This window comes from Chrysochloris asiatica, unplaced genomic scaffold (assembly GCF_000296735.1).
Source record: "Chrysochloris asiatica unplaced genomic scaffold, ChrAsi1.0 scaffold00056, whole genome shotgun sequence".
Classification (NCBI taxonomy): domain Eukaryota; kingdom Metazoa; phylum Chordata; class Mammalia; order Afrosoricida; family Chrysochloridae; genus Chrysochloris; species Chrysochloris asiatica.
Genome location: NW_006408574.1, coordinates 14,204,184 through 14,231,006, shown reverse-complemented (window position 1 = coordinate 14,231,006; position 26,823 = coordinate 14,204,184). Strand labels below are relative to the sequence as shown.

Sequence of the window (26,823 nt, the reverse complement as noted above, 5' to 3'; positions counted from 1 at the left end):
GAGGCCTCTCTGTTGAAAGGCATTAAAACAGCAGCTGCAACAGTGGGCTCAGTATACGAACAAAGGTGAGGAAGGCACAGGGCCGGGTAGTGTTTCCTACTGTGGTGCGTGGCGCTGCTGTCAGTCTGAGCCTAAAACACTAAGCTTCAGCAATCATGAACATGGTGAGGGACCCATTATCATTTCATTCTGTTGTACATAGATCTACATGAGTTAGCGCTGATGCGAAGGCAGCTAGCGACAACTATTTACTTGGTAATCGTTGCTGATCCAAACCACAGAAAGCAACGAGAAGCATGGGTAATGTTGTGGAATGTGGTTATAAATTTTAGCATTGATCACCTGTGGTTGAATCCCTGCCCGGCCACCTCCCATTAGCTATATGACTTCAGGGCACTTCCCAAATACTATGAATCAGAGAACAGGGAAGGAAACTGACACTTTCAGAATGCCCTGGGCATCAAGATCTGTAGTGAGAAGGCTCTTCTTTGCCCAGCATTTAGCATGCTGAGAGATGGGAAAGCAAAGTGAAAGTTCCTGAAATTGTAAGGCATTATTTATTGAAAACAGGAGGAAGGGAAGATTAGCTTGAAGGAGGTAGATTAAAGCGAAACTTTAAAAGCTGAATCTCAAATGATCCTGTGGTGATTCTATCATAATTTTCCCAGGGTTACGTTGTCTGCTCCTCCTTGTCAGCTTCAGAGACAGAATTTACAAATGGAGTTGTTGCCTACAAAGAACGGCCTCTTCCTTTCGGTTTGCACAGCATTTAGTGTTTCATGAAGTCGCCAAGACTTAAAAGAGGACGAGCCTTTCGAGATAATTAGCTAGGAACTCTGATGTTGCAACCTTACTAGCAGAAAGGTTGACGGTTCAGACCTACTCAACAGCTCCCATAAAATTTGCCAGCCTAGAAAACCAAAACGGGTACTTCTACTCTGTCCTGTGGCATCGCTATGAGTCAAAATCAGTGCACGGTACCTAAGAGCAAGAAGAAAATAAGGAATGCTCTCACGGTTTAAGAAAAGCAGGAAGCAGACAAGAGATTCAGTGACTTTGTAAAGTCATTCAGTTACTGGTATCTGGAAAATACGTTTTGAACCAGGGCTTCCAACTGCTTCTAAACAGTTCCAATGTGGCCTACGGAAAGAAGGGCATTGTATATGTTGCATTGTTGTTGTTAAGTGCTGTCAAGTCATTTCCGACCCATAGCAACCCTGTGTAGGGTTTCCAAGGAGCAGCTGGTGAGCTTGAACCGCTGACCTTGCAGTTCAAACTGACTTTGCAGTCTGGCTCATTAACCCAGAGTGCCACACATGTTACATAGTACCCCAATATCTTGCTCAGAGATGGTGGCCACTCACACCACAACATGCTTAAAGTGGTGCCATTGGCTGCCATCTTTAAACAGGGCACCACTGCCTCTTTCCTTGTTGTTGTTGTCAAGTGCCATTGAGTCAGTTCCAACTCATAGATACTCGCTATAGGATTTCCAAGGAATGGCTGATGGGTTTGAATCTGCCAATCTTGTGGTTAGCTGTCCAGTCCAAGTCCAGCGTGCAAGAGATTTGGTTGCTATGCAATGCATACTCTGCCCTTGCTGTGGCTGAACCCTTTCAACTCAGTTTAAAGGTATGTTTTGAACCTTACTGTTTTGCTTCAAACTAAGAGACACATATAATATTTAAAGACCCAACAGCTCTTCATCCTGAGAAGAGATTAATTCTGCATAATTTCCAGCGGCCAGCTCCTTCACACTGTCTTACCAAAAATCAGCAAGATTGGGCAAGTTGACACGGTTTTCTCTTTTTGAAGGAAATAAATAAATAAAATAGCATTGGCTTAAGTCATAATCTCTCTTCTTTTACTCTCTTTCCCCTTCACTTTATGATTTAGACTCCGGTGGGTATTTGATTCTTTTCCTCCCTCTTTTGGTGGGTGGTGTGGGGGGGTGGGGGAGGCTGGAGAATGTGTTATTGTCTTCATAAAGAGGTTGATATTGTCTGGAACTGCAGTTATTCCTACCAATTTTGCAAGATCCTTTGGTATCTTTCCGCTGGAATATAGAACCATGCATCATCCAGACATTTGAATGGTCCCTGATGCATATTTTCAGAAAACATCCCTGCCATTTTCTAGAATTGATGAGATATATGGGGCTCCATTGGAATGCATACTGTGTGGTTTCCGCTGGGAAGAATGGTATCCAGTTGTGTCCAATTAGAAGCAATGCACAATTACAATGAAGACAATTTAGAGCAGCAATTAAGGCAGAAGGAAAAGGGAGAGAGAGAGAGATGTTAGTCATAATCTTAGAACCTGCCAAACATGGGGGCTGCTTCTCTTCCCCAGGTTAAGTCTGACATTCTTTTAATTCCATTGTGTGTAATGGTGCTCTTAACTGGAGGCTTAATCATAGGGTTTTCCCCATCTGTCTTCCTCCTCCCAGCAAACACTGTGGAGCGCATTCTTCAGAGATTGCCTGCATCCTTCCAAGCCTTTGTGAAATGTAGCTTTCTTTGACTAACAGAAGAGTCTAGGTTCTTAAGCAGGCTGGCTTAACCTGCATGAGCAGCTGTTTATATTTGGCCTTTCATACCAATCGCTCATTCACTCACTTATGACCACAAATGTTACTGAGCACTTGTTTATGCTTTTGATGAAGGATTGACAAATATGACGTCCCCCTCAAAATAAATAAATAAAAACCCACTTCCATCTAATATTGACCCCATAGAACAGGTTAGAACTGCTCCATAGGATTTCTGAAGCTGTAAAACTTTACAGGAGCAGAGTGCCTTGTCTTTTGCACATTAATAGACTGATGAGTTCAAACCTCCAACCTTGTTAGCTGCTCAACACTTACCCCATTGATCCACTGTGACTGGTCAGTCCTTGCAGTTCCTGGGCCTGCAGATTCATCTGCCTCTGTCTCCTCCCATGTGTACTTGCTACTCTGAGTCTGTGCTGCTCCTTACAGCTCACAAGTGATGAGGTTTAGGACATACCGTACTTGGTGGTTGTTGTTGTTGGGTGCCATTGAGTAGGTACCAACACATAATGACCCTATGTACAACAGAACAAAGCACTGCCAGGGCCTGGGCCAACCTCACAATTGTTGCCACGCTTGAGCCCATTGATGCTGCCACTTTGCCAATCCATCTCTCTGGGGGTCTTCCTCCTTTTTTTACCAAACATGATATCCTTCTCTAGTGACTGGTCCCTCCTGACAATATGTCTGAAGTATGAAAGATGAAGTTTCACCATCCTGGCCTCCAAGGAGCACTTTAGCGCACTTCTTCCAGCACAGATCTGTTTGTTCTTTTGGCAGCTCACGGTACTTTCAGTATTCTCCTCCAACACCGTAACTCAAATGCATCAATTATTCTACTGTTTTCTTTATTCACTGTCCAGCTTCTGCATGCATATGAAGTTATTGAAAATACCATGGCTAAGGTTAGGCACACCTTAGTTCTCAAGCTGACATCTTTGCTCTTCAACACTTTAAAAAGGTCTTGTGTAGCAGATTTGCCTAATGCAATACATCATTTGATTTCTTGACTGCTGCTTCCATGAGTGTTGATAGAAGAAAGAAGTCCTTGACAACTTTAATCTTTTCTCAGTTGATAAAAATGTTATATATTGATCCAGTGGTGAGGATTTTTGTTTTCTTTACATTGAGATGCAATCCGTACCGAAGGCTGTGGTCTTTGATCTTCATCAGTAAATGTTTCAAGTCCCCTTCACTTTCAGCAAGCAAGGTTGTATCATCTGCATATCGCAGGTTGTTAATGAGTCTTCCTCCAATCTTATTGCCACATTTTTCTTAATATAACCCAGCTTCTTGGATTATTTGCTCAGCATACAGGTCAAATAAGTCTGGTGAAAGAATACAACCCTGTCGCACACCTTTCTTAATTTTAAACCATTCATTGTTGCCATGTTCTGTTTGAACAGCTGCCTCTTGGTGCCGGTACAGATTCCTTATGAGCACAATTAAATGTTCCATAATACTCATACTTCTCAATGTTGTCCATAGCTTGTCATGATCCACACAATCGAAAGCCTTTGCGTAGTCAGTAAGCCAATGGTAAACATTTTTTCTGGTATTCTCTACTTTCATCCAAGATCCATGGGATGTCAACAATGATATCCCTTGTTCCACGTCCTCTTCTGAATCCAGCTTGAACCTCTGGAAGTCCTCTGTCAATGTATGATTGTAGACATTTCAGTATTACCTTTAGTAAAATTTTACAGACATGGGATATCAAAGATATTGTCCAATTATTTCCGCATTCCCTTGGATCACCTCTCTTTGGAATGGGTACAAATATGGATCTCTTCCAGTCAGTCAGCCGGATAGTTATCTTCCAAATTTCTTGGCAGAGATGAGTGAGTGCCTCTAGTGCCACATCACTTTCTTGAAAGATTTCCATTTTTATTCCATCAATTCCTGGTGTCTTGTTCTTTGCCAATTCCTTCAATGCACCTTGGACTTCCTCCTTCGGTATCATCAGCTCTTGATCATATGATACCTCTTGAAACGGTTGAACATCAACCATTTGCTTTTGGTACAGTGACTCTGTGTATTCTTTCCATCTTCTTTTGATGCTTTCTGCATCACTCAATAATTTGCCCAGAGAATCCTTCAATAATGAAAGTCGAGTCTTGCATTTTTTCTTCAGTTCCCCCAGCTTGAGAAATGCTGAGTGTGTTTTCCCTTTTGGTTTTCTGATTCCAGATCTTTGCACATTTTGTTGTAATATTTGACTTTGTCTTCTTGAGCTGACCTTTGAAATTTTCTATTCAGCTCTTGGACCTCCTCATTTCTTCCATTTGCTTTAGCATTTCTATGTTGGAAAGCAAGTTTCAGAGTCTCTTCCAACATCCATTTTGATCGTTTCCTTCTTTCTTATCTTCTTAATGACTCTTTGCTTTCTACCTGTATGATGTTCTTGATGTCATCCCACAACTCTTCTGGTCTTTGTTCTTTAGTGTTTAATGTATCAAATCTCTTCTCCAGATGATCTCTAAATTCAGGTGGGATATATTCCAGGTCGTATTTTGGCTCTCGTGGACTTGTTTTCATTTTCTTCAGCTTCAGTCTGAATTTGCATATGAGTAATTGATAATCTGTTCCACTGTCTGCCCCTGGCCTTGTTTTCACTGATGATATGGAGCTTTTCCATTGTCCCTTTCCACAGATGTAGTCAATTTGATTTCTGTGTATTCCATCTGGTGAGGTCCATGTATATAGTCAGCTCTTATGCTATCCAAAGAAGGTATTTGAAATGAACAAATCACTGATTTTGCAAAATTCTATCATGGGTTCTTCAGCATCATTTCTATCACCAAGGCCATATTTTCCAACTACTGATCTTCCTCTTTGCTCCTAACCTTTGCATTCCAATCACCAGTAATGATCAATACATTTTGATTGCGTGTTTGATCAATTTCAGATTGAAGAAATTAATAAAATTCTTCTATTTCATCCTCACTGGCTTTAGTGGTTGGTGCGTAAATTTGATTAATAGTGGAATTAACTGGTTTTCCCTGTTGTTGTTGTTAAGTGCCATCCAGTAGATTGCGACCCATAACAACCTTGTATAGGGTTTCCAGTGAGCAGGTGGTAAGCTTGAACCACCGACCTTGTAGTTCAAACCACTTTACAATGTGACGCATTAGCCCACAATGCCATACCAGGACTCCAGTCTTCCCTGTAAGCGCACAGATATGATCCTATCACAGACAGCATTGAACCTCATGACTGATCTGGATATGTTCTTTTTGACAATGAATGCAACACCATTCCTCTTCAGTTTGTCATTCCAAACATAGTAAACCATGTGGTCATCAGATTCAAAATGGCCAATACCAGGCCATTTCAGCTCTCTAATGACTAAGATATCGATGTTTATGCATTCCATTTCATTTTTGACAATTTTCCTAGTTTCATACTTAGTACATTCCATGTTCAGATTATTAATGGATTTTTACAGCTGTTTCTCTTCATTTTGAGTTGTGCCCCATCAGCAAATGAAGGTCCCTCAGGCTTTACTCCCACAGGCTTTACTCCATTCGCGTTATCACGGTCAACTCTACTTTGAGGAGGCAGCTCTTCCCCAGTCTCATTTTGAGTGCCTGCCAACCTGAGGGGCTCATTTTCTGGCACTATATCTGACAGTGTTTCTCTGCTATTTATAAGGTTTTCAGTGACTAAATATTCAGAAGTAGTTCGTCACTCCTTCCTAGTCTATCTTCATCTGGAAGCTCATCTGAAACCTGTCCACCACGGGTGAACCTGCTGGTAATTAAAATACCCGTGGCATAGCTTCCAGAATCAAAGCAACTCATAGCCCACCACAATACGACAAACTGACAAATGAGTGGTGGAGTGACCCTCCTTACCAAAGAGCGCCTTCTTTCCAAGCAAGATTGCATCCATCTGTATAGGCTTTAAGATTCCATAGCAAGGTTGGCTCTAAGTATGGCACTGTTCACAGAATGAAGAGATGAGCAGATGGATGGATGAACACATAGATATGCAAATGACAGGAAACTGCACCAGGTATTGAATGGAGGCAGTCTGTTGCTTGGTCTTTAGGTTGGTAATAGACACCTACCTATTCCTGTTGATTACATGTTTGTTGTTGTTGCAAGTGCCGTTGAGTGGGTTTCGACTCATGACTCATAGGGACCCTGTATAGGGTTTCTGAGGAGTAGCTGATTGGCTTGCAGTCCAGTGCTTACCCTACAGCACCACACCAAGACCCTTGATACATCCATGAATAGGAGGAGCAAAATGTTTTGAATTGAACCGTACTTGACACATAACTGTACTGGGCCTGAAGTGTTTGGTCAATAGAAAACTTAGAGGCTTATTTTGAGATTGTAAGAACACAGGTGTGTTATTATCTTAGTATTCTTTTCAACTCTCAAGGAAATTCCAATGTTTCTACCACCTGCCTCTGTAATTCAGTTCAGTACATTAGATTGTCTCCTTGGAACTGCAGATGTGGTCCAGCCATTGGGCTCTGTTGACTTTCACCTCCTCCTCTTCTTCAAATCAGTTTCCACCAACTGGAAAATAACCCAGAAGTCCAGAATAACAGAGTTTAAAAATGTCCCTGACCTTTTTCAGGAACCAAGATGGAAGGTTTGCTTTCCCTATACTTGCATTTCACCTGGAACTTCAAAATGCCTTCCACTCTAAAAGGAGAGTGAGGCAAAACCGGAAACACACCCAGACCCCCTTGTGATGGGTTTTTTCTGAAGTGTTACTTTCCACTGAGAATACCCGGCACTGTTTTTAGTGTGCAGCAACATGCTAATATTGTAATTATACACTTAAAATTCGGTTGGTGTGAGAACTTCTTTGCTGAGTTTTATAACAGGAGACGTTTCAGTGACAGTGATTTACGAGATGTTACTTTGTAAATCCAACTGAAGGAAATAGGGAAAGTTTGCAAAACACAGGCGAGTTCGATGTCAACCTATATTTTTATATACTCTCTAAATTTAAACAGCGCCTTTGACTTTCTGTTTTCCATATGGTTTTCAAAATCATGTCCATGTTTTAGTGCATAATGAGAGAGGATAGTAATTAACCCTTTTACATGTGAAATCGAATTAATTTTATTTGGTGTTTAGCTCCCAATACCCGGGCTCTGTGGCCTTGATAATGCTTTTGACTTTAGGACTCTCCAAAGGCATCACAAGAGGTATTTGGTAGAATGGCATTGTCCTTGGTAAAGTAGTAGGTGTTGTGTTTAAGTGCCGTTGAGTCTGTTCCGACCCATAGTGACCCTCCCTGGATAGGGCTGTTAAAGAGCTGCTGGTGAGCTTGAACACTGACCTTGCGGTTCCAACCAACCTTGAAGTCCAGCGTATTAACCCACAGCACCACACCAAGACTGGTAAGGTAGAGGATCAGTGAAAGAGGGAAACTCTCAATGAGATGAATTGGCACACTAGTAACCACAGTGGGTGCAAACAATTTGTGACTCCAAGGTTGGTACCAGACCAGTGTTTCATTTTGCTGTCCAGGAGTGTAACATTTTGCATTCAAGAGTATATATTTCATTTTGTTCTTCATTTCCTTACCACACGTCAGATCCAAGTCAGTGACACCTAACAAAAACAACTGATGTGAGACCGACTAATAGCAGTTATAGAAATATTATTATTGGGACTTGGTTTCCTGCTTGGCTTATATGAGCTTTTGTTTTCTCTTTTGTTTCCCTTCTAGTGCGGGAGTTGGCCGGACCGGTTGTTTCATCGTAATAGATGCCATGCTAGAAAGAATAAAGCATGAAAAAACTGTAGATATTTATGGCCATGTAACTTTAATGAGAGCCCAGAGGAATTACATGGTTCAAACAGAAGACCAATACATCTTTATCCACGATGCACTGTTGGAAGCAGTGACTTGTGGTAATACCGAAGTGCCAGCAAGAAACTTGTATGCCTACATTCAGAAGCTGACACAAATAGAGACCGGAGAGAATGTCACTGGGATGGAGCTTGAATTTAAGGTACAGAGTTGGATGTGATGCATCCATTGAAAAGCAAGTCATTCTGGGATTGCCTTTACTTTCTTAACCTTTGGCCTTCATGAAAGGAAGGACAAGATTCACTTGACCCTCTCCTCAGGTGTCTGAATATAACTGCCTTCTTCCTCTTTCCCTTCTTCTCTTCTTCACTTCCTAATAATTCCTTGAGCTCTTTGGTATCTGACTGTAAATTGAGAGATCACACTCTCGGGACATAATATTCAAGCATTCAATAGGCTGTATGGACTCATTAGAAAAGAGCGAAAAGTAAGGCAGTTTGAATAGCCATTTGCTCCAAAGTAAACAAAAGATCTATGTCTAAAAGGAAATCTTGGGTGCCTAGCATTCAAAACAGAGGCTAAAATGATCTTGTTTTTTTTGTTTTTTGTTTTTTCCCCTTTTCTTTCATTCAACAGCGTTTAGCCGGCTCTAAAGCTCACACCTCAAGATTCATCAGTGCCAACCTTCCATGTAATAAATTCAAAAATCGCCTTGTTAATATTATGCCATATGAATCCACAAGGGTTTGCCTGCAACCTATCCGAGGAGTCGAAGGATCCGATTACATCAATGCCAGCTTTATTGATGGGTACAGGTAGGTGCTGCCATTCCCACAAAGACCCAGAGCTTTGATATTTACATGTGCCTTAGTTTCATAACCAGGATGTTTCAGCCCAATTCACAGCCAGTTTGTTTCCGTGTGGGTCAGCTCTCAGCCTTGGTATTTGTGTTTTATTACTTTGGATAGAAGTAGAAAACAGCACTCCTGGGGATTTTTGATCTGGCCTTATGCTCTTCCTTCAGAAGCTGGATGTGGAGAGAGTTAGAGAAACTGTTTGGAAGCATATTTCATAACTGGAGTAGACTGTGAGAGAGTCATTTCAAGAAAAGGAAGCACAACTGAGTGTTTCTTAAGTGATTTGGTTGACACATGAAATTGAGCTATTAGCATTGGCATGAAAATTTAAATAGTAATGATAAGGACATACATCATAATATTAACAAAGCAATCTCTTTTGCAAAGTCCCAGAATGTTTTCAGTGCTGTGGCTTGATGAGCAATCTTAAGGGGAATTGACTTGCAATTACATAAAGAGTAGATTTTAATTTTTTTTATTCATGGGTGGATGTTTTCATCCCCACCATGAGCCTTTGTATGGTCCCTGAGTGCTTTCACACCCTGCCTTTTCCTTCTCTGAAATGCAGACAACAGAAAGCTTACATCGCTACCCAGGGACCCCTGGCAGAGACTACAGAGGACTTCTGGAGGATGCTCTGGGAACACAACTCCACCATTGTTGTGATGCTTACCAAGCTGCGAGAAATGGGCCGAGTAAGTGAGCGTGTACTCCTAAGACACTGTCCTGTGGAGGGAGGGGGACTGCACTCTAAGAACCCAACTGACAGTGTCTTTTCTTTAAAGTGCAGAGTGTTCTGGGCACAATCTAAGTCACGATTCTTCACTGGTTTCTGATTTTCAAGTTCACATCAGTTTTCTATTTTCAATAATCTATTTTATTCTTTTGGTTTTTGTGGCTAAACAATGTTGGCAGAACACACACCAATTGGGCAGTTTCTACATGATCATTTCAGTGACGTTGGTGACTTTCTTCAAGTTGTACTCGCCTTCTTACCTGCATTTTCCAAATGATTCTTCCTCCATTAACATGAACGCATTGTTCCTAAGCTTTCTATCTAATCTTTCAACTTACTGTTGTCTGTTTTTGATTTTCTATATATTTATCATTCTATAAAAGAGCACAATGCTCGGGGCAGACACTCTTCACAAACTAAATTATTAAGGAGTCCTGGTGTGGCACCGTTCGTAGGATAAGCACTCAACTGCAATGTTGCAAGGCCAGTGGTCCAAATCTGCCAGTCACTGTTCGGAAACCCTCTACAGGGTTGCTATGAGTTGGAACCAACTCGATGGCACTTAACAACAGCCCATTCTTTGGTTTAAGGACTTCAGGAGATACTTTCTGGTTTAAGATTATCTCAGGGATTTGCTTCTGAGGGTTCCTCAAACCTCAGTGGCTCCAGATAGTCTGGATTCTGTAAGAATCTGAAATTCTGCTCTACACATCTGATCAGGAATACAATGTTTGATCAAAAGATGATATAGGATCTTTGTTGAAAACTTTCGATAGTAGTGTATAGGTATCATCCTGCACTGGTCTCATGGCCAAGGAGACGGCTGTTCATGGAGGCAATTGTCCACCCTGTCTATTTCCTTTTAAATTTGTGTCTGTGGCTAAAAAAGACCTAGGGTTTTGTTTCCAGTGAAACACCCTCAGAGACAAATAGGCAAGTGCCCCGAGTGAGTCATGCCACAACCCTCAGTGTATTCTCATTTCCTGTCACACTGGAGTCAGGAGATGGATGAGCCAGTCTAGGTGTAATGGCAAATTCTCTTATCCCATGGCAGATTCTGACTTGCCCACCTTTCTTGAAGCATTTGAAAGCTGCACAGTGTTTCTAAGGATATAATCTGATAACTCCAGTCACTTTAAAAAAATAATTATGCTGAAATAGAGAGTATCGTGGAGGCGCTAAAGGACCTACTCCTTAGATTAAATGGATGGTTGTTGATGATGTTGTGTTTAAGTGCCATCAAGTTGGTTCTGACTCCTAGCAACACTCTATAAAGTTTCCAAAGAGCGGATGGTGGGTTTGAACCAGCGACCTTGTCGTTAGCAGTCCAGTGGTTATCCTGCAGCACCACACCAAAATGGATGGTAGCGTTTTGCCATCTTTCCTTTCTCTCTCTGCTCTTTACATAAATGAAATGTTAGAAATGCAGTCAAAACCCAACTTTTAGAACCCACAGAGAGAAAAAGATTTCCAGATTAGGGAAGTCGTCTGATCCAGCTGTTTGTTGGCTTGGCTTCAGATGAAGGCAAGTAAGGCATTGAACCTGCCTGGCTCTGGTGTCCTCAGCCTCTGACTGAGGCTGGAACTGATCAACGCACAAGTTTCTATGTGCGTTCACACAAGAGCGTGCTCTTCGTCTCAGACCACATCATGATGGCTTGTGTTTCCCGGGGCAGTCGGTGCCTGACCATTAGTGTGTACAAAGATTGATGCAATTGTTTGGATCACTCATAGGTATAAAGGCACTTACCCTAGATAATGTGGGAGACAAATGAGGCTTTTTGCTCTTGCAGAGATTATAGCCTTGGAAACCCTATACAGGGTCGCTATGATGTCACTGAACAACACACCCTATAAAAGCATTCGGTTGAACTGATGAGCGTTAAGCAGCTGCTGTGTGGTAGGTGGAGTTCATGAGTAGTGCAGATAGGAAACCACTGGGCTGCTAACCAAAAGGTTGATGGTTCAAGTCTGCCCAGAGGCACCTTTGAAGAAAGGACTGGCAATCAAAGACTCCCCCCAAAACCAACCATTGTAAACCCTAAGAAACACAATTCTAGTCTGACACACCCGGAGCCATCAGAAATCAGAGTCTACTCAATGGCAGCAAGAGGATCATGTGCTGGCCCTGCACTGGGTACTGTGGGCAAATGTAGAGCCCCAAAGTTTTCCCTGTTCTTAGGAACCTGCAGTCTCAAGAGAGAAATGAGTCACATGTAATACAAATTACCTTGAATTTTGTCAATGAGGAACATAGACAGACAGGTAGTAATTGTTAAGTGCTGTTGAGTCTGCTCTGACTCATAACAACCCTATATAAAGAATTTCCCAGGAGTGCCTTGTGGGTTTGAACTGCCAACCTTTGTAATTCACAGTCCAGTTCTGATCCTACAGCATCACGTTAGAAGTCAATACATGGATGGATAGATGATAGATATATGTTATTGTTGTTAAGTGACATTGAGTTGGTTCCAATTCATAGCAAACCTGTATAGGACTTTCAAGGAGCGGCTGGTGTGTTTGAACCACCAAGCTTGCAGGTATCAGTCCTAAAGCACCGCACCTGGACTCCAGTTGATAGACAGGTGATTGATAAAATTTTGTTGACATTTTGTAGAGTTTAAAGTTCATTTTCTCTCCTTTTAGGAAAAATGTCACCAGTACTGGCCTGCAGAACGATCCGCAAGGTACCAGTACTTCGTTGTAGATCCCATGGCTGAATATAACATGCCCCAGTATATCCTGAGAGAATTCAAGGTGACAGATGCCAGGGTAAGTTGGTGCTGTCTCATATTCTTACCTATTAGCTGAAAAAGTCATCTAAACTGTACTCCTGGGAGAAGCATTTGTTAAGTGTCCATGCACCCAAAGAGAAAAGAAACCAGCTATTCTGGAGGGTGATACTAGTTTTAAGTAGAAAAGTATCTTTCCTTTGTCTGGCAAGCGTCCATACAAACTCAGGGTTGGCTTTCGTTCAAGCTTAACATCTGGCAGCCCAACTTCCGGGGATGCACTCGGTGAGTGTTTGTGCTGAGAAGCATGACCTGATTGGTTGGTAGTGTCTGCAGTTCACCTTCTCAGCCCATTCTCCTCGGAGTTTTTTTGACTTCTTCATTACTCCGGGCTGTAAATATGTTGTTGTTTTGCAAGGCCTTTCAGGGCATGTGGGCTCGAAGGTTAATTCAGTATGATTTTAAAACTGTCGAGCAAATGGCATTCTTTAGAAGAATCTGACAAGCTTTGCACATTCTAATTTGATTCCTGGCATGCTTTGCTCCTCAGTGTGGTAATGTGGATGTCTAGAAGAGCTGTGCACCCTTGACCCTTGTTGGCTAATTTTCATTCTGCATCTCTTATCTAGATTGCTGAGTCCAAGGTTCAGCCTTGATGTAAGATGTTCTGTACATAAACTTTAATATCCTTGCCTTTGGCCATTTCCAAACCGTGATTATAGACTCAGCTTAGGGGAGAAGGAGGGTCAGTCCAAAGCCTGCTTGGTTTTTGTCACTGTCTCAGTGGGTGGGTTGAATTAAACTCTAGGGGAGAGCTCCTTACTGGGTCCAGCGATGCTTTTCTTTTCTGGAAAGCAGGCTTTCTCAACCATGACTCGTATTGCAGATTGTCTTCTAATCTCCAAAGTCTGTCTCAAGCTCTTGACCCAAAGTGAATGAGAAATTGGTTAGCAGGCCGGCTAGTCCAAGTGACAGACCCATAATCTCAGCCTGAAGTCTTAACTACTCTGAAGGTGACTGTCCTTACGTAGCAGTTCAGTCACTAGGTCTCGTCTCTGAGTTGCCAAAGCAACCATACTTTGGTGACTCACCACATTCACTGGTAAACCAATTCAAGAAACCATGCTTTTTCAGAATTGGAATTCAGGTATGTGAGTGAAAATCCTTTAGGCATTTAACCCAAACTTACCAACCATTTCTGATGATAAAGTCTGGTTCCTCAGATGCTAGAGACACCTTCTTTACTAACCCTCACATCACTGTAGGATCAGCACTGGACAGCGAACCAGAAAGTTGGCAGTTCAAACCCACCACCGGTTCCTCAGAAACTCATACTGGGTAGCTGTGAGTCGGAACCAAGTCAACGGCAGTGAACAGTAACACATACCCAAAGTAGAGTCCCTGCATGGGACAGTTAAGTATTCATCTGCTTAGCTGAAAGTTCCCAGCTGTGAAAACCCTACAGAGCAGCTCCACTCCACACCCACAGAATCTCCATGACTCAGAATCAACTCAACAACAACTAACCACTACACACCCGAGTAAAATTAGATCACAATAAGACAAGGAAGGAGCGAAATGGGAAGTTGATCGTGTGTTTTTAGAAGTGCAGAATGTTCTTAGTTACCAGGGTACTTACTGCTTGGTCTCCTGGTATATTTCTAGTCTCAAGGTCCCAGCTTAGAAAGCAGGCTGCTGCTCAGAAATACCATCTTGCTAAACAGCTAACCTTTACAGGGAGTCCGGTGGCCTCTCCTCCAGATTGTAAGGGTATGTGTGCATGGATCCTTCTTGTAGTTAGAAGAACCGTGATCAGAAACAAAATCTCAGGACCTTCAGAAGAAAACGAATATGTTGTGGTCCAAAGCCTCCTTTCCTGTTCTTTCCAGCCCTTTACCAGAAACAGAGGGAAGTAAACCATGTTGTCATGGAAACCAGCCATACGTTAGTTATGGGACCAAGTTGTTATTTCTATACTCGTCCATGTTCTTACTGGGGCGGACTGACAACCCACTATGTGACGTTTACCTGCAAAAAAAAGTCCTTCCAGAGCCTCAGTGCTCCCTGTTACTGATGGGGGGGGGGGGGTGTCACCACGTCTCAGCTTCATCCTGGTGGCAATGTGTTGTTTTGTTTCTGATGTGTTGAGAGAAGGTTGATGGGTACAATCATTTTTCCTGCATCTAAACAGAGAGTCCCTTCTGCTTTTGTTTTCCTTCCAGAAACACTGTACATTCTAAGGGGATCAGAAACAGCCTTACTGACTTCTTTTAGTAAGTCTTGAGTCAGAGCAGTTTTGCCAAATCGTTTTAAGAGAGGAAATCTCCTGTGGCATCTAGCTTGCTTTCTTCCTGCCCTTTGGATTCTCTGCATTGACAGCCCCTAAGTCAGGAAGGGTCCTCTTTCTGAGCAGGGCACTCCTCCCTTGAGGGATGCTCCTTTCCTGCTTTGCAGCATAGTCACATGGTCTGTGCCTTTGAGACACGCAGGGCATCCAGGTAACAGCAAATGCCTGATGTGGATCAGATCCTGTAAATGCCGTTTTTCACTTGACAATACTGGAAACCAGCAAGTACAGCAGATGTGAAGTTACGCTGACAACAGCAAATTCCCCAGTTCACGTGACATGCCTGGGTATCCCTTTCCATAGTAAGAAGTCATTCAATCCTGAAATGTTTGAAACACATGCCCTACTTTGGAGAGGATGTGAGCGTGGTCAGTGATTTTAAACCCAAACTTTAAGTCACAGGAGTGTTTGTCACGTGACAACTCAATGACTCTAAAAGACATGGAAGCCCAGATTTTGAACTGGTCACTCTGAGAAGAAGTGAATTGGCAACTTGAATATATGTTCTGGTTGCCTGAACGTGTATCGTTCAGTTGCCTTCCAGGTACTTTGGACCTCATGGAGACCTCTAATGTGTCAGAAGAAGCTGCAGACCATCGGGTTTTCAGGGGCAGATTTTTCAGAAGTAGATCAGCAGACCTTTCGTGTGAAGCACCTCTGGGTGCTGGTACAAATCACCAGCCTTACGGTTAACAGTGAGCATGAATTCCAAACGCGGGGAATTCATAGGAGAATGTTAATAGCAGATAAGACTGAAATCTAACCCTAAAGGCAAACCCGTTACCCGTTACCACGGAAGTGGTGCTGACTCCTAACCCTAACAATGTAGTGTTGATAAGAAGTTTCCCAGTAAACATGTCTCTAACTTTTGATGGCTTTCTGTGTGTGTATGTGTTCTCTCTACTGGCTGACCCCTCCTGATGGACATGTGGCCTTCCCCTTAAAGGATGGTCAGTCCCGAACAGTAAGGCAGTTCCAGTTCACTGACTGGCCAGAGCAAGGAGTACCAAAGTCTGGAGAAGGGTTCATTGACTTCATCGGCCAAGTCCATAAAACAAAGGAGCAGTTTGGCCAAGATGGTCCCATTTCAGTCCATTGCAGGTGAGTGAAGAATCAAGAATGGGGGAGAGTTACCATGTGATAACGTTGAGGAATAGCCTTGTGGATTCATCAATACAATCACAACAATCTTGGTTTGTTGTAGTGAACATGAAATGTGCTGTAAGCCCTTAAGCAAGAACTCATTTCTCTTCCTTTTCATAAAATGAAAATAACAAGAGGAAGACTTTTTTCTCTAAATTGGACTTTTTTGTAAAGTCGGTTTTCCATGCCAGTTGAATCTTAACTGGAGTTGCCGGTGGTCGTCTGCTTCTGTTGATTATGTCTCACTTTGCTTTGCTTTCATGGCATTGCCCTGAAAACGGCCGTTCTATGTCTTTCTCCTGCATTTTCCTTCCTGGAAAAACCATAAATAGCCATCAAGCCTTAATAGCAGTACTAATTCTTGCCAGTCAATAAGGGATTGCAGTGATACCTCAGTTAAAACTGCAATTTGCTTGAAAATTGTTGCTACATCACAAAATGAAGCACCTTCAAGTTAATTATTTTCAATAGTTTCCAAAGCATTTTTATAATTCAAGTCATTGAAGTTAATAGAAATAGCAAGTAAATGGTTCAAAAAGGACATTCACCATAAATTTAGTGCTTTTGGAAATTGTTATGCAAAAACCTTCCAGCAAAAAGAATTCACTCAACTTTACTTGAACTGATAGATTTTAGAAGTCTAGCAATTAGAAGTCTCTGTTTCCAATCTTGTTATGATCCAGAATCCTGAGAGATTTTATTCAAAACTTTATTTTCCTTCAAATAAAATAAAATCCCAAACAACAAACTAGAGTACTTACTAACATAGGAAGCAGTGTCTCAAAACAGGAAATAAATTTGCTTTGGACTTTAAAGATATCCAAGGTCACATGTGGGCTCCTGCACTGCAGGATTAGCACTGGACTGCCAACCAAAAAATCTAAAGTTCAAACCAACCAGACACTTCTCAGAAACCCAATACAGGGTCCCTATGAGTTGGAACCAACTCGATGGCCCTTAACAACAGCTGACCCACATTTACCCCATTATGGAGCTATGGGAAATAGAGAAATCATGGACCTCAATCATTTTCGAAAGATCTTTAAGATGCTTTCTCGTTGCCTCTATTTCCCAGGCATAATATGTCATGGGAGACAGCCCTTACTTTGAAATTTATTAGCTTTGTTGAGTTGTCCAAAATCCTTAACAATGTAAGACCAAAGAGCAGATGGGAACTGGCCTATGGACTCAAATGTTTAGACTAAGTGGATGGTACATACAGGCCTTGGATTATCTGGCTGTTCCCCGTATTTTCCACATAACTTGATCAAATGCTAATCCCAATGTTAATGCTTGCTATAAGGAAAAAAATATTTTTTCTAATTGAACACATGTTCTTAACTGTAGACATTTCCATCATATTTATAAATTTATATGTGTGTGTGTATTCTCATTGTCTTTGCCATCACACAATAATTTAAATACTCTTTAAGGAACCCTGGTGGTACCAAGGATTAACTGTAGGCCTGCTAACCACAAGGTTAGCAGTTCAAACCCACCAGCCTCTCTTCAGGAGAAAGGTGAGGCTGTCTACTCTTGTAAAGATTTGCAACCTCAGAAACCCTAAGGAGTCTACTCAATCCTATAGGGTCACTGATTCACAACTGACTCAGTGGCAATGGGTCTGAATAGCAAAAGTAGTATGAAATCTTGCCCATATGCTTAATACGTAAAAGATGTCAAGATATGTGCTTCTATTTGAGAATAGTATGAATATACCATCTTTTAATTGTATACCTTAATTATACTAGTAAGATAAGTCAATACATTTAGACGTTTTGCAAGGCAAGTGTCTTTTCTTTTCCTGAGAGTACTTAGTAGGAAACCAGAAAGTGCTGTGATTTTTTATAACATGTGAGCACTGAAATCCAAGTGAGAGAGATTCCAGAGTCTCTGGACCTCCAATAGGAAGATGGTTAACCACAATCCCTCAGGACTAAGAGAGGTAGAAAAGGACCCTTCAGGGTCATTGACGCCAGCGTCACAGGAATAGCATCTGATTCTGGACCCCCTCAACCACTCTTTAAAGAGGGCCAGTGCAGTTAAAAGCTTCATTTACCATTTCTGTTTCACTGTGCAGACATCACAGTTTACAGCAGGATGCCACAACTATTTCTATATGCCTGTCAGCTGCATCCCCAAGTAAATGGATCCATCCATTTTCTACAGCCTGTGCTCAAGCGTTAAACATGCCATTTAGTTAGGATTCCAAAGAGCAGGGATTTTTCAGATTATCCACTCTTTTCCTCATTACCTAAACCTCCAGATGCTTTCCTGCTTCTGAAGAGCACAAGAGCTATGAATTCGTTTCCCTCTCTCACTGTTGTAAAGATTCTAGAATTATTTTAAGACAGTTTAACAAAAAAGATAAAGAGAGAAAAACTCTTGCTAATGTGGTGGACAGAATCCTGATGCATCTAAAAATAGTAGAAAAGCTCAGTAACTCTTAAACTCTTAATCATCTTTTGCTTTTTCTTCTTTTCAAAAGAGATCCCTTTGAGAATCTGTTGTAAGTTCCCTTTTCTAGGGAAAAAATATATTTATAAAAATCCAGATATATACTTACATTTTATTTATAGACTTCTGCCAAAGGCTGGGTATAAACCCCATAGTAAAACAACCTGTAACAGAATCTAGTCTCATATCAAAACCAAGGTCTAAATTTTAGTGTTCTACCTGCCTGGATGTTTAGTTCTATGTCTGGTGTTGGGACATCCTGTCCAAATTTTTAGGGGGGTCACAAGAAGTGGATAATGTACAGGAAAAGGTGCCTAATTTAGTTTGCCTTATTCTGAATTATGTCACATTATAAGCATACTGAATAGACAAATTTCAAAATCTGCATGAATAGTATAAATCTTTATTGTATGTTTCCATACTTTCTTTTTAAATGTGTCCAGAATGTCTTATAACCTCAAGTTTTAAATCATCATATTTTATAAGACTTAATCCTACTGTGTTTTAAGGCACATAATGCCTGCCTTATACAGTTTTCATAAACTCTGCCAATCGCTCCCCCCCTCCCCTTGCATATTATGAAGACTATGTATACTGTAAGTGAAAATTCCATATATGTCATCCGAAGAGTGACCATTTCATGAAATTGATGCCACAGTCTCCTGAAAGTATCCACAGAAAAAGATAATGTGGAAACTGGTGAATTTGGGCTACCTCCTTGCACATGTAGGCAACCCTGTGAACATCTCATGTAATCACGTTGTCTTTGATATCATGGCAGTGCGGGCGTTGGGAGAACTGGAGTCTTCATAACACTAAGCATTGTTTTGGAAAGAATGAGATATGAAGGCGTCGTAGATATCTTCCAGACCGTCAAAATGTTAAGGACTCAACGACCAGCCATGGTACAAACCGAGGTAAGAAAAAGTCCCATGATTCTCTCTGTCACATTGCAAGAGACAAATCATAGATTTCACTGGACAAGAGATGCTAGAATCTTGGGATTCTCAACACCAGAGGCAAAATGCTATAGTGAAAACATCAAATTATTTAATACTTTTGAACCTTGTTTTCCATCTCTTTAAATAAGTTGGCAATATCAACATCTTAGGTTAATTGTGGACATTACATGATAGCTAGTTCACTGAGTTGCTGTAGGGATTAAATGAGACAATGCATAAGGAAAGCCAAAACCAAAGCCAACCTGTTGCCACTGACCTTCTAGGACAAAGTAGAACTGTCACATAGGATTTCCAAGGTGGTAGCCTTTAAGGAGCTCTGGTAGCATAGTGGTTATGAATCGTGCTTCGAACCACAAGGTCAGCAGTACGAAACTACCAGCTGTTCCGCGGGAGAAAGATGAGGCTTTCTGCTCCCGTCAAGATTTACAGCCTCGGAAACCTCGGGTGGCTATGGGTCGGAACTGACTCAATGGCACTTAACCACAATAACAAGCCTTTATAGGGAGTCCCGGTGTAGCGCTGTGGGCTAATGTGTTGTACTGCATGGTTGGTTTGAACCACAGGGTTGGCGGTTCAAACTCACCTGCCCCTCTTTGGAAACCCTATGCAGGGGTGCTATGACTTGACAGCACTTAACAACAGCAACGTATCTGGTAAGGGAATTGTGGTGTGTTGCTCTAGGATAAGCATTGGACTGTTAACAGAAAAGGTTGGTGGTTCAGGCTCACCAGCCGCTCCTTGGAAACCCTATACAGGGTCACTATGAGTCAGAATGGTCTCGATGGCACCTAACAACAACAATGCATATTTTAAGATTGCCTGCCCTCATTGCCACTCTGTCACAGTTTTCATGATTGACCATTTTGACCCATAGAAGTGACCATTTCATATAGTTCAATGCCTAACATGTACTAGAACATTGCCATTCTCCATTCCTTCGACGCCTGGGTACTAGATTTCAACTGCCCTGTGTTTTAGTCCTGGAATCAGGCATTCTAAACACTTGGATTCTGGATCAGTGAAATTAGCACTCGGTTTTCTACTGTAGTCATTGATGCAAAATTCTGATGTTTCTTAAAATAGAATGAGGTCATGATTTAGCCAGTCTGACCTGTTGGCCATTCGTTTCGAAGGCTAGCACGAGTAATCAACAGTATTTATATTTCTTGAAAGGTCACCAAAGTACACCACTTAGATCTGTCCCCAATTAATCACCCACAACATTTTCTAGACTCTAGTTTCAAAATAGTGCAAGCATTTGCCTAACAAGACTCCAAACGTTCTGTCAGCCTGACAAACTTAAAGACGGTGACAGAGGGAAATTGTACATTTAAAACGTCTTAACACTTAGCCAAGCAGCGTACTGTGACAAGATAGGAAAGTCAACTCCATTTATTTTGCATTACCATTTTTATTGTAGAAAAATGCACATTTAAGCAAAATAGAAACTATCTACTTTCAGCCCCACTGGCTACTGAAAATAAGTTTCTTTTATGGGGAAATCCTACTTTTTCTCCTGCCTACAGTCCTCCGTAAATTGTCATTTTCTCATCTCTCCAACAATGCCCTGACTTATTCCAGAGGTAGACTCAGCCCCATCTCAAAAAGCGCTGTTTCATGCCACTGTGATTTTAGTGTGGGCTTTTCTAGACCAGACAACCAGCAATCACACTGAGTTAGGCCAAAGGAAGAGAATATTTTTTGATGTGTTCAGGCAATCTTATTTTAATAGCTCCTTTCAGGGGATGAAAAGCTTGCAGCTCTAGTACTATATGTTCAGGTAAGTCAAAAAGTATTGCTACTCGTGTTCCAGTTGATACGTTATGGGTTTATAACAAGCAAAACACGTTTAAACATGTCTCTTGTCAGCCGTGGATGACTTCAGACAAGTTCTTTAGGTAACACACTTGTCTTAGTTTCATTAAGGAGTTTTCATAAAAAGAGTCTCATCAGAACAGTGGCTTCTGAGGAGATCTGCTGGGACAGTTAAATTCAAGGCAGAGAAGATAGTTTAGAAGGTTATAGAAACGGTTTTATGGGATCCATTAGAGGTAATCTTGATACATGGTTTGTCAAAGGACACAGAACAATTGTGGGGGGAGGAGGGGGAAGGAGGGGGTTACTATGAAAAAGTTTCCAGAAAATTTAAAGCTGTGTTGGTGAGAAAAAGTCCAGGAAATTTTTATTTTCTATCACAACTCACTTGCTCATTCTTAGAGGGTATCAAGGGCTATCCTATGAGAATGTATTGGGAAGTCTTATTCCATCCACCCTGTTGCCCTGCTCTTGACCCTTCAGACTTTTTCAGTTCCCCAAATTCAAAGAACATTTCAAAGCAACGTGACTTTGAGCCCCTGGAGGAGGCCCACACTGCCATTTTAACCTGGTGTAAATCAAAGAACATAGAATCCTTTGGGGAAGGGTTGTTGTTGTTGCCGTGAAGTGTTGTTGAGTTGATTCCGACCCATCGCGACCCTGTATAGGTTTTTCAGGGAGCAGCTGGTGAGCTTTAACCACCAACCTTGCAGTTCAAACGCCTTTGCAGTCTCTGATGCATTAGCCCACTGCGCCAGGTGGAAACACCACCTTCAGAAGTTTATGGAGCCGGATGGAGGATATGTCAAGCAACAGTGCTCCAATTTTGATATTTTTATTTAATAACGAGTTTTATGATTTCATTGTAATACTTTTTGAGTTAACTCCCATAAATGGCTTGGCGTACCTGTGTTCCTCACCTGCTGCTTTTTGGCCAACTCTCTCATTTCTATATAAACATCATAAATGATGGTGGGTAATTCTGATCTTAGGTACCAAAGATGTACAGTCTAATAAGAATTTTAAAAAGCTTCAAATTCTGTTGACAGTAGCCTTAGAGATAAATGAACCCAGATTTCCAGGACAGTCTGTGTCTGTATTCTCCTCCCTAAATTTGCTAAGTCATCACAAGTAAGCAGAGAATTGTAAAAGATGACCAGGGCACCTAAGGAGTCTGAATACTGTGTTGGTGGTAATGATTTAATGCTCCTTAGAACACTTCACACTTGTCTGGAAGGTGATGTTCAGTCGAGCTGTCCCTACCTGGAATTAGATGATTTTAGTCATATTGATGGGGCAAAGTTAATAAACACCTCATGGGATTAACTGTTCTTTACTTCCCAGAGCCATTGGGGGGCATGGAGGGAGGAACATAATGGTTTTGCCCCTGTGTAGATGGGACTTTGTTTTCCAGGACTGATGTTCATTTTCCCACGTCATTTTCCTCCCCTTCTCTCCTGCAGGATCAGTACCAGTTCTGCTACCGAGCCGCATTAGAGTACTTGGGAAGCTTTGATCACTATGCAACGTAGAAACCCCTGACCCATTCCGGATTTTAACTACAGTCCCTTCAATATCCATGGAGTCTCTTCTGAGCCATACGGGGCAACTGAGAAGTCCTTCTTAACGTCTAACTAACAACCACTTAGTGGGACTATTACACACAAAACAAATCAAAAACAAACTCTTCCAGGTAGAGCAAGAATTCACAGTTTAATAATCTCACCCGAAAATAATACAGAGAATCCTGACTGGGGAGGTGTCTGAAGGATTTTATTTGCAGATACCTCAAGGGTTCAAAATAAAGGGAAGAAGAAATCACAGCAAAGAACCACCATCTTGTTCAGGCTCGCTGGATAGGTGCAAGAAATTTCCAGAACGTTATGGGTTCCGTGCGAGATGTTTGTTGGTATGGCCTCTCACAGTAACACAAACTGTGTTTCTACAACGCCCCGTCCAACCATACTGCTCATAATAACATTTTAGGGGGAACAGGGTGGGGGGGTGTTTCAAAAGAAAGTCCTTGATTTAGTTTTTTAGTATTGTAAAGATACTGCTGACCTGTGCTTCATTTTTAACTGTGTAAACCTTTTTTTTTTTAAACAAAATGTATCATTCGATAAAGTAAATTTAAAAAAAAAAAAAGGTTACATCACTCTTCTTGGTTTTTTTAATTTCCAAATTGTAGGGTTTGTATTTTTAACCTGTAGAACTGTTATCTGTAATATCTCACTGTCGAACTGTCAAATAATTTGAAACTTTGCACATTTTTGTGCAACACTCTTAAATCTACAGTATCCGTCTTAACAGATACTGCTATCTCACTTCTGTTTGGTTTAGATTGGTAAGAAAGTTCCCGTTCTCTTCAAATCATCCAAGAGGATTTTATTTTTTGTTTGGTTTTTGGTTTTGGAATCAACAGGGAGACGCAAAGTAGAAAGTTGCTGCTAACATATATACATAGATACCCATATGGTGTGGTACTGTTAGATAAGCATTGGACTGCTAACCACAAGGTTGGCAGTTCAAACCTACCAGCCGCTTCTTGGAAACCCTATACAGGGTCGCTATGAGTCAGAACCAACTCGTCAGCACTTAACAACCACCACCCATGTTTTATAAAGGTGTTTGTGTATATATAGTGTATCGATCCAAAAAGAGAGAAATAGGTATTCAGTTCTTCCATGATATTTTTTTTTGTTTTATCGGAAAGCTATTGTCAACATCTCTTTCAATTGTTCATTAATTTTATGGCATATTGGTATTTCTTAATATCACAAAATTTTGATTTTTTTTTTTTAAAGGGAAATGAGGAATGCACATCAGTGATTGCCAAACCTCACCCCCTAATTTGCTGCCCAGTCTCCACCCACCCAGTCATACTCACAAATCATATTTTGTTAGCCAGGATTCCAACAAAGTTCAATATTTATAATACTCTAGTGCAATAAAAACAATTATTCAATATCTAAGAGGTGTGCATGTGGGCAAGATCAGTGCATATCCCTTTAGGAGGGAAGAATGTTGTAATATATCAACTCTCAAGTTGTTAAAGCAAACAAAAAGTGTATTCAATAGTATATTGTCTATAGTATGTGCTATGAAATTTGCATTTATGATATGTAACAGGGGCAAAGCCAAAATCGTGTTACTCTCTGTTCAACCAGAAACATTTTGTGGCATACAGCATTCCTGGGAAGTGCTGTACTTTGTTTTGTTTGGATTTTAGTTTTGCATTTAGAGTGCCTTATAATTGATGCCTAATTTTAATAGCATTTCTTTTTTTTTTAGCCTTCAGTTGAGTCTTTCCATTAGTTGTTCCTATCTGTTACCCTTCCAAATTAAAGTATTATTCTGTTTACCACATGTACAAAAACTCTTTGAATAATATGCATTCCTAGTTTCCAACCAAGTCGGGGACATTAGTGATTGGACCAGCCCAAAGGACTTGAGTCACCGGCGCTCTTCTTTCTTTCCTTGTGACCAATATTCGGAAAAGTGACTTGTTTTATTCATAATCCCTTTCAATTGGCTCTGAAGCGTGTAGTCTCTGCACCAACCTTATTTTAATAGCAAACATTCTTAGCAACATTGGAATGTTTTTGATATTCCATGAAGATTTTTCTAAAATAGGAAGTAAACAAATGAATATGATATCTAAATAGGTATGTATTTCCCCAAAACATTCAAACGTTCTAATTTAATTTCTATAGGAAGTCATGGATAAAGGCCTAAGTTTGCCATTTCTTATACGAGTTTGAGGTTAAACAGCCCTTGTAATATCCAAGGAACTCTTAAATCATTTTGGTTTAGGTATACTATTATAGTTTAATTTTAGTGACATCGATGTTCTGCATGGAAGGACATTGGTTTCATTTTTCCCATTGCTAGCAGAATGAAATCCAAGAGACCAAACACTCGCAAGCATCGTATTTGAGCATTTTTGTAAAAAAAAAGGAAAAAAATGAAAAAAAAAATAATACTTTAAAAACAAAAAGTATCTAGAAGGCTACCTCAGAATGAGACTCTCTAACCTACATCAGAACCAGAGAGGAATGTGCACTATGTGGGTCTTCTGTTGTTTCCTTTCAGTTTGTATCTTTTGGAGATTTATCCAAGTGCCAGATTACTCACTGCTGTCATTTTCTTTTAGCCAAACGAAGGGGGTCGGTCAGACATGGCCTCGTCCACACGTGGCATGTTGGCTGTTAGAACCTAGTAAAGTGTTGCACACTAGAACGGTTGGCCAATGAGCCATTTCTCTCCCTGACACCCAAACTGCCCATTTGGCAAAGGGAGCGATGAGAACAATCCCAAGAAGATCCTGAATGGGATGCATACCATAGACAAGCGAGACAAAGACTATTCCAGAAATCCTACTGTTCAGGAGCTGTTCCTAGAACTAACTCCCTAGTGTCATTGATGTGCATTCCATTCTCTTGTGCTTTTCTGTACATCCATTGTAGTTTTGATTTCCCAGGTAACCACTTACTGCTATCATAATCACAGACGTTCATGTCTCCACTTCTTTTCATCATCATAACCGGTACGGTGCTATTATTTACCTATGTATGTGTAGTTATGTATAATTTTGTAATTAGTTACAATGGTAAAAAAAAAAAAAAATCAAAATATATAAAAAGTGATTTGTACAGAACTTTATTTTAGCTCTTTTTTAAAAATGATTTGCATGGTTAGACAACGGCAAGGACAGCCAGGGGAGGGAAGGACCTCTAGTGAACTCTGCACTTTCTATAACTTTGTACTATGCACTGTCCTATTGATTCTACACCCAATAATGTTATTACTTGAACCCATCTGTAAGAAACTGCTTCAGAAATTCATTTTCGTGTCTGTAAATAACACAGTATAGAAACAGGAAGGGAAAGAATTCTGCAGTAATATACAGATTTTTTTTCTTTCCTGTTTATTTTTTGGTTTTAATTTGTGTTAGTCCCTCTTTTCTTTTTTAAGAACCTCCACCCTCTTTTTTTTTTCAAATTCTCTTTTGAATTTTGGGGTTCCTTTGGGTTTATGGGTGCCCTGATACTCCAGGAGAGGCCAGAAGGCTACAGACCCATCCTATCCATCCGTTACGTGGCTTTGCCATCAAGCTTGGGGTGTCTTTACAAAGATAATAACAGTTGTGTTCTTTGCTCTCGTTTTGGATGCATAGACTGAAAACTTAAAAAAAAAAAAAAATAACTTGTAAAATGGCTTGTTAAAAAAATACAATTACCTCTAATTAGTAGTACGCGTAAATGTTTTACAGAATGAAAGGCGTGCATTTTATTTTCTTACTTCGTTACATTGGTGGCGAAAGAAGTCTGTATGAAAATCAGTTCTTTGCTGACACAAGTTCCATTTGTTACAAATGAATTCTAATAAAAATGTCAGTGTTATGCAACCCTGGCCTTGGATTTTGCCTACTCACAGTTTTGG

The 26,823-nt window shown here is 40.9% G+C and overlaps 1 protein-coding gene across 5 annotated transcripts in view; it reads left to right on the top strand.

Annotated features, from left to right (window-relative positions):
* Positions 1-23,370, top strand: part of LOC102812524 (receptor-type tyrosine-protein phosphatase delta-like) — a 560,069-nt gene extending 536,699 nt beyond the window's left edge. For 4 of the 5 annotated variants that reach the window (XM_006863766.1, XM_006863768.1, XM_006863767.1 and 1 more), the window contains 7 exons: positions 8,249-8,534; positions 8,969-9,147; positions 9,758-9,884; positions 12,572-12,697; positions 15,951-16,105; positions 19,386-19,521; positions 22,845-23,370. In XM_006863766.1, the coding sequence (XP_006863828.1) occupies positions 8,249-8,534; positions 8,969-9,147; positions 9,758-9,884; positions 12,572-12,697; positions 15,951-16,105; positions 19,386-19,521; positions 22,845-22,913 (1,078 nt within the window). In that variant the 3' untranslated portion in view covers positions 22,914-23,370. The remainder of the gene's footprint in view (positions 1-8,248; positions 8,535-8,968; positions 9,148-9,757; positions 9,885-12,571; positions 12,698-15,950; positions 16,106-19,385; positions 19,522-22,844) is intronic. The other variant, XM_006863769.1, reaches the window with a different exon arrangement.
* The last annotated feature ends 3,453 nt before the right edge of the window (positions 23,371-26,823 follow it).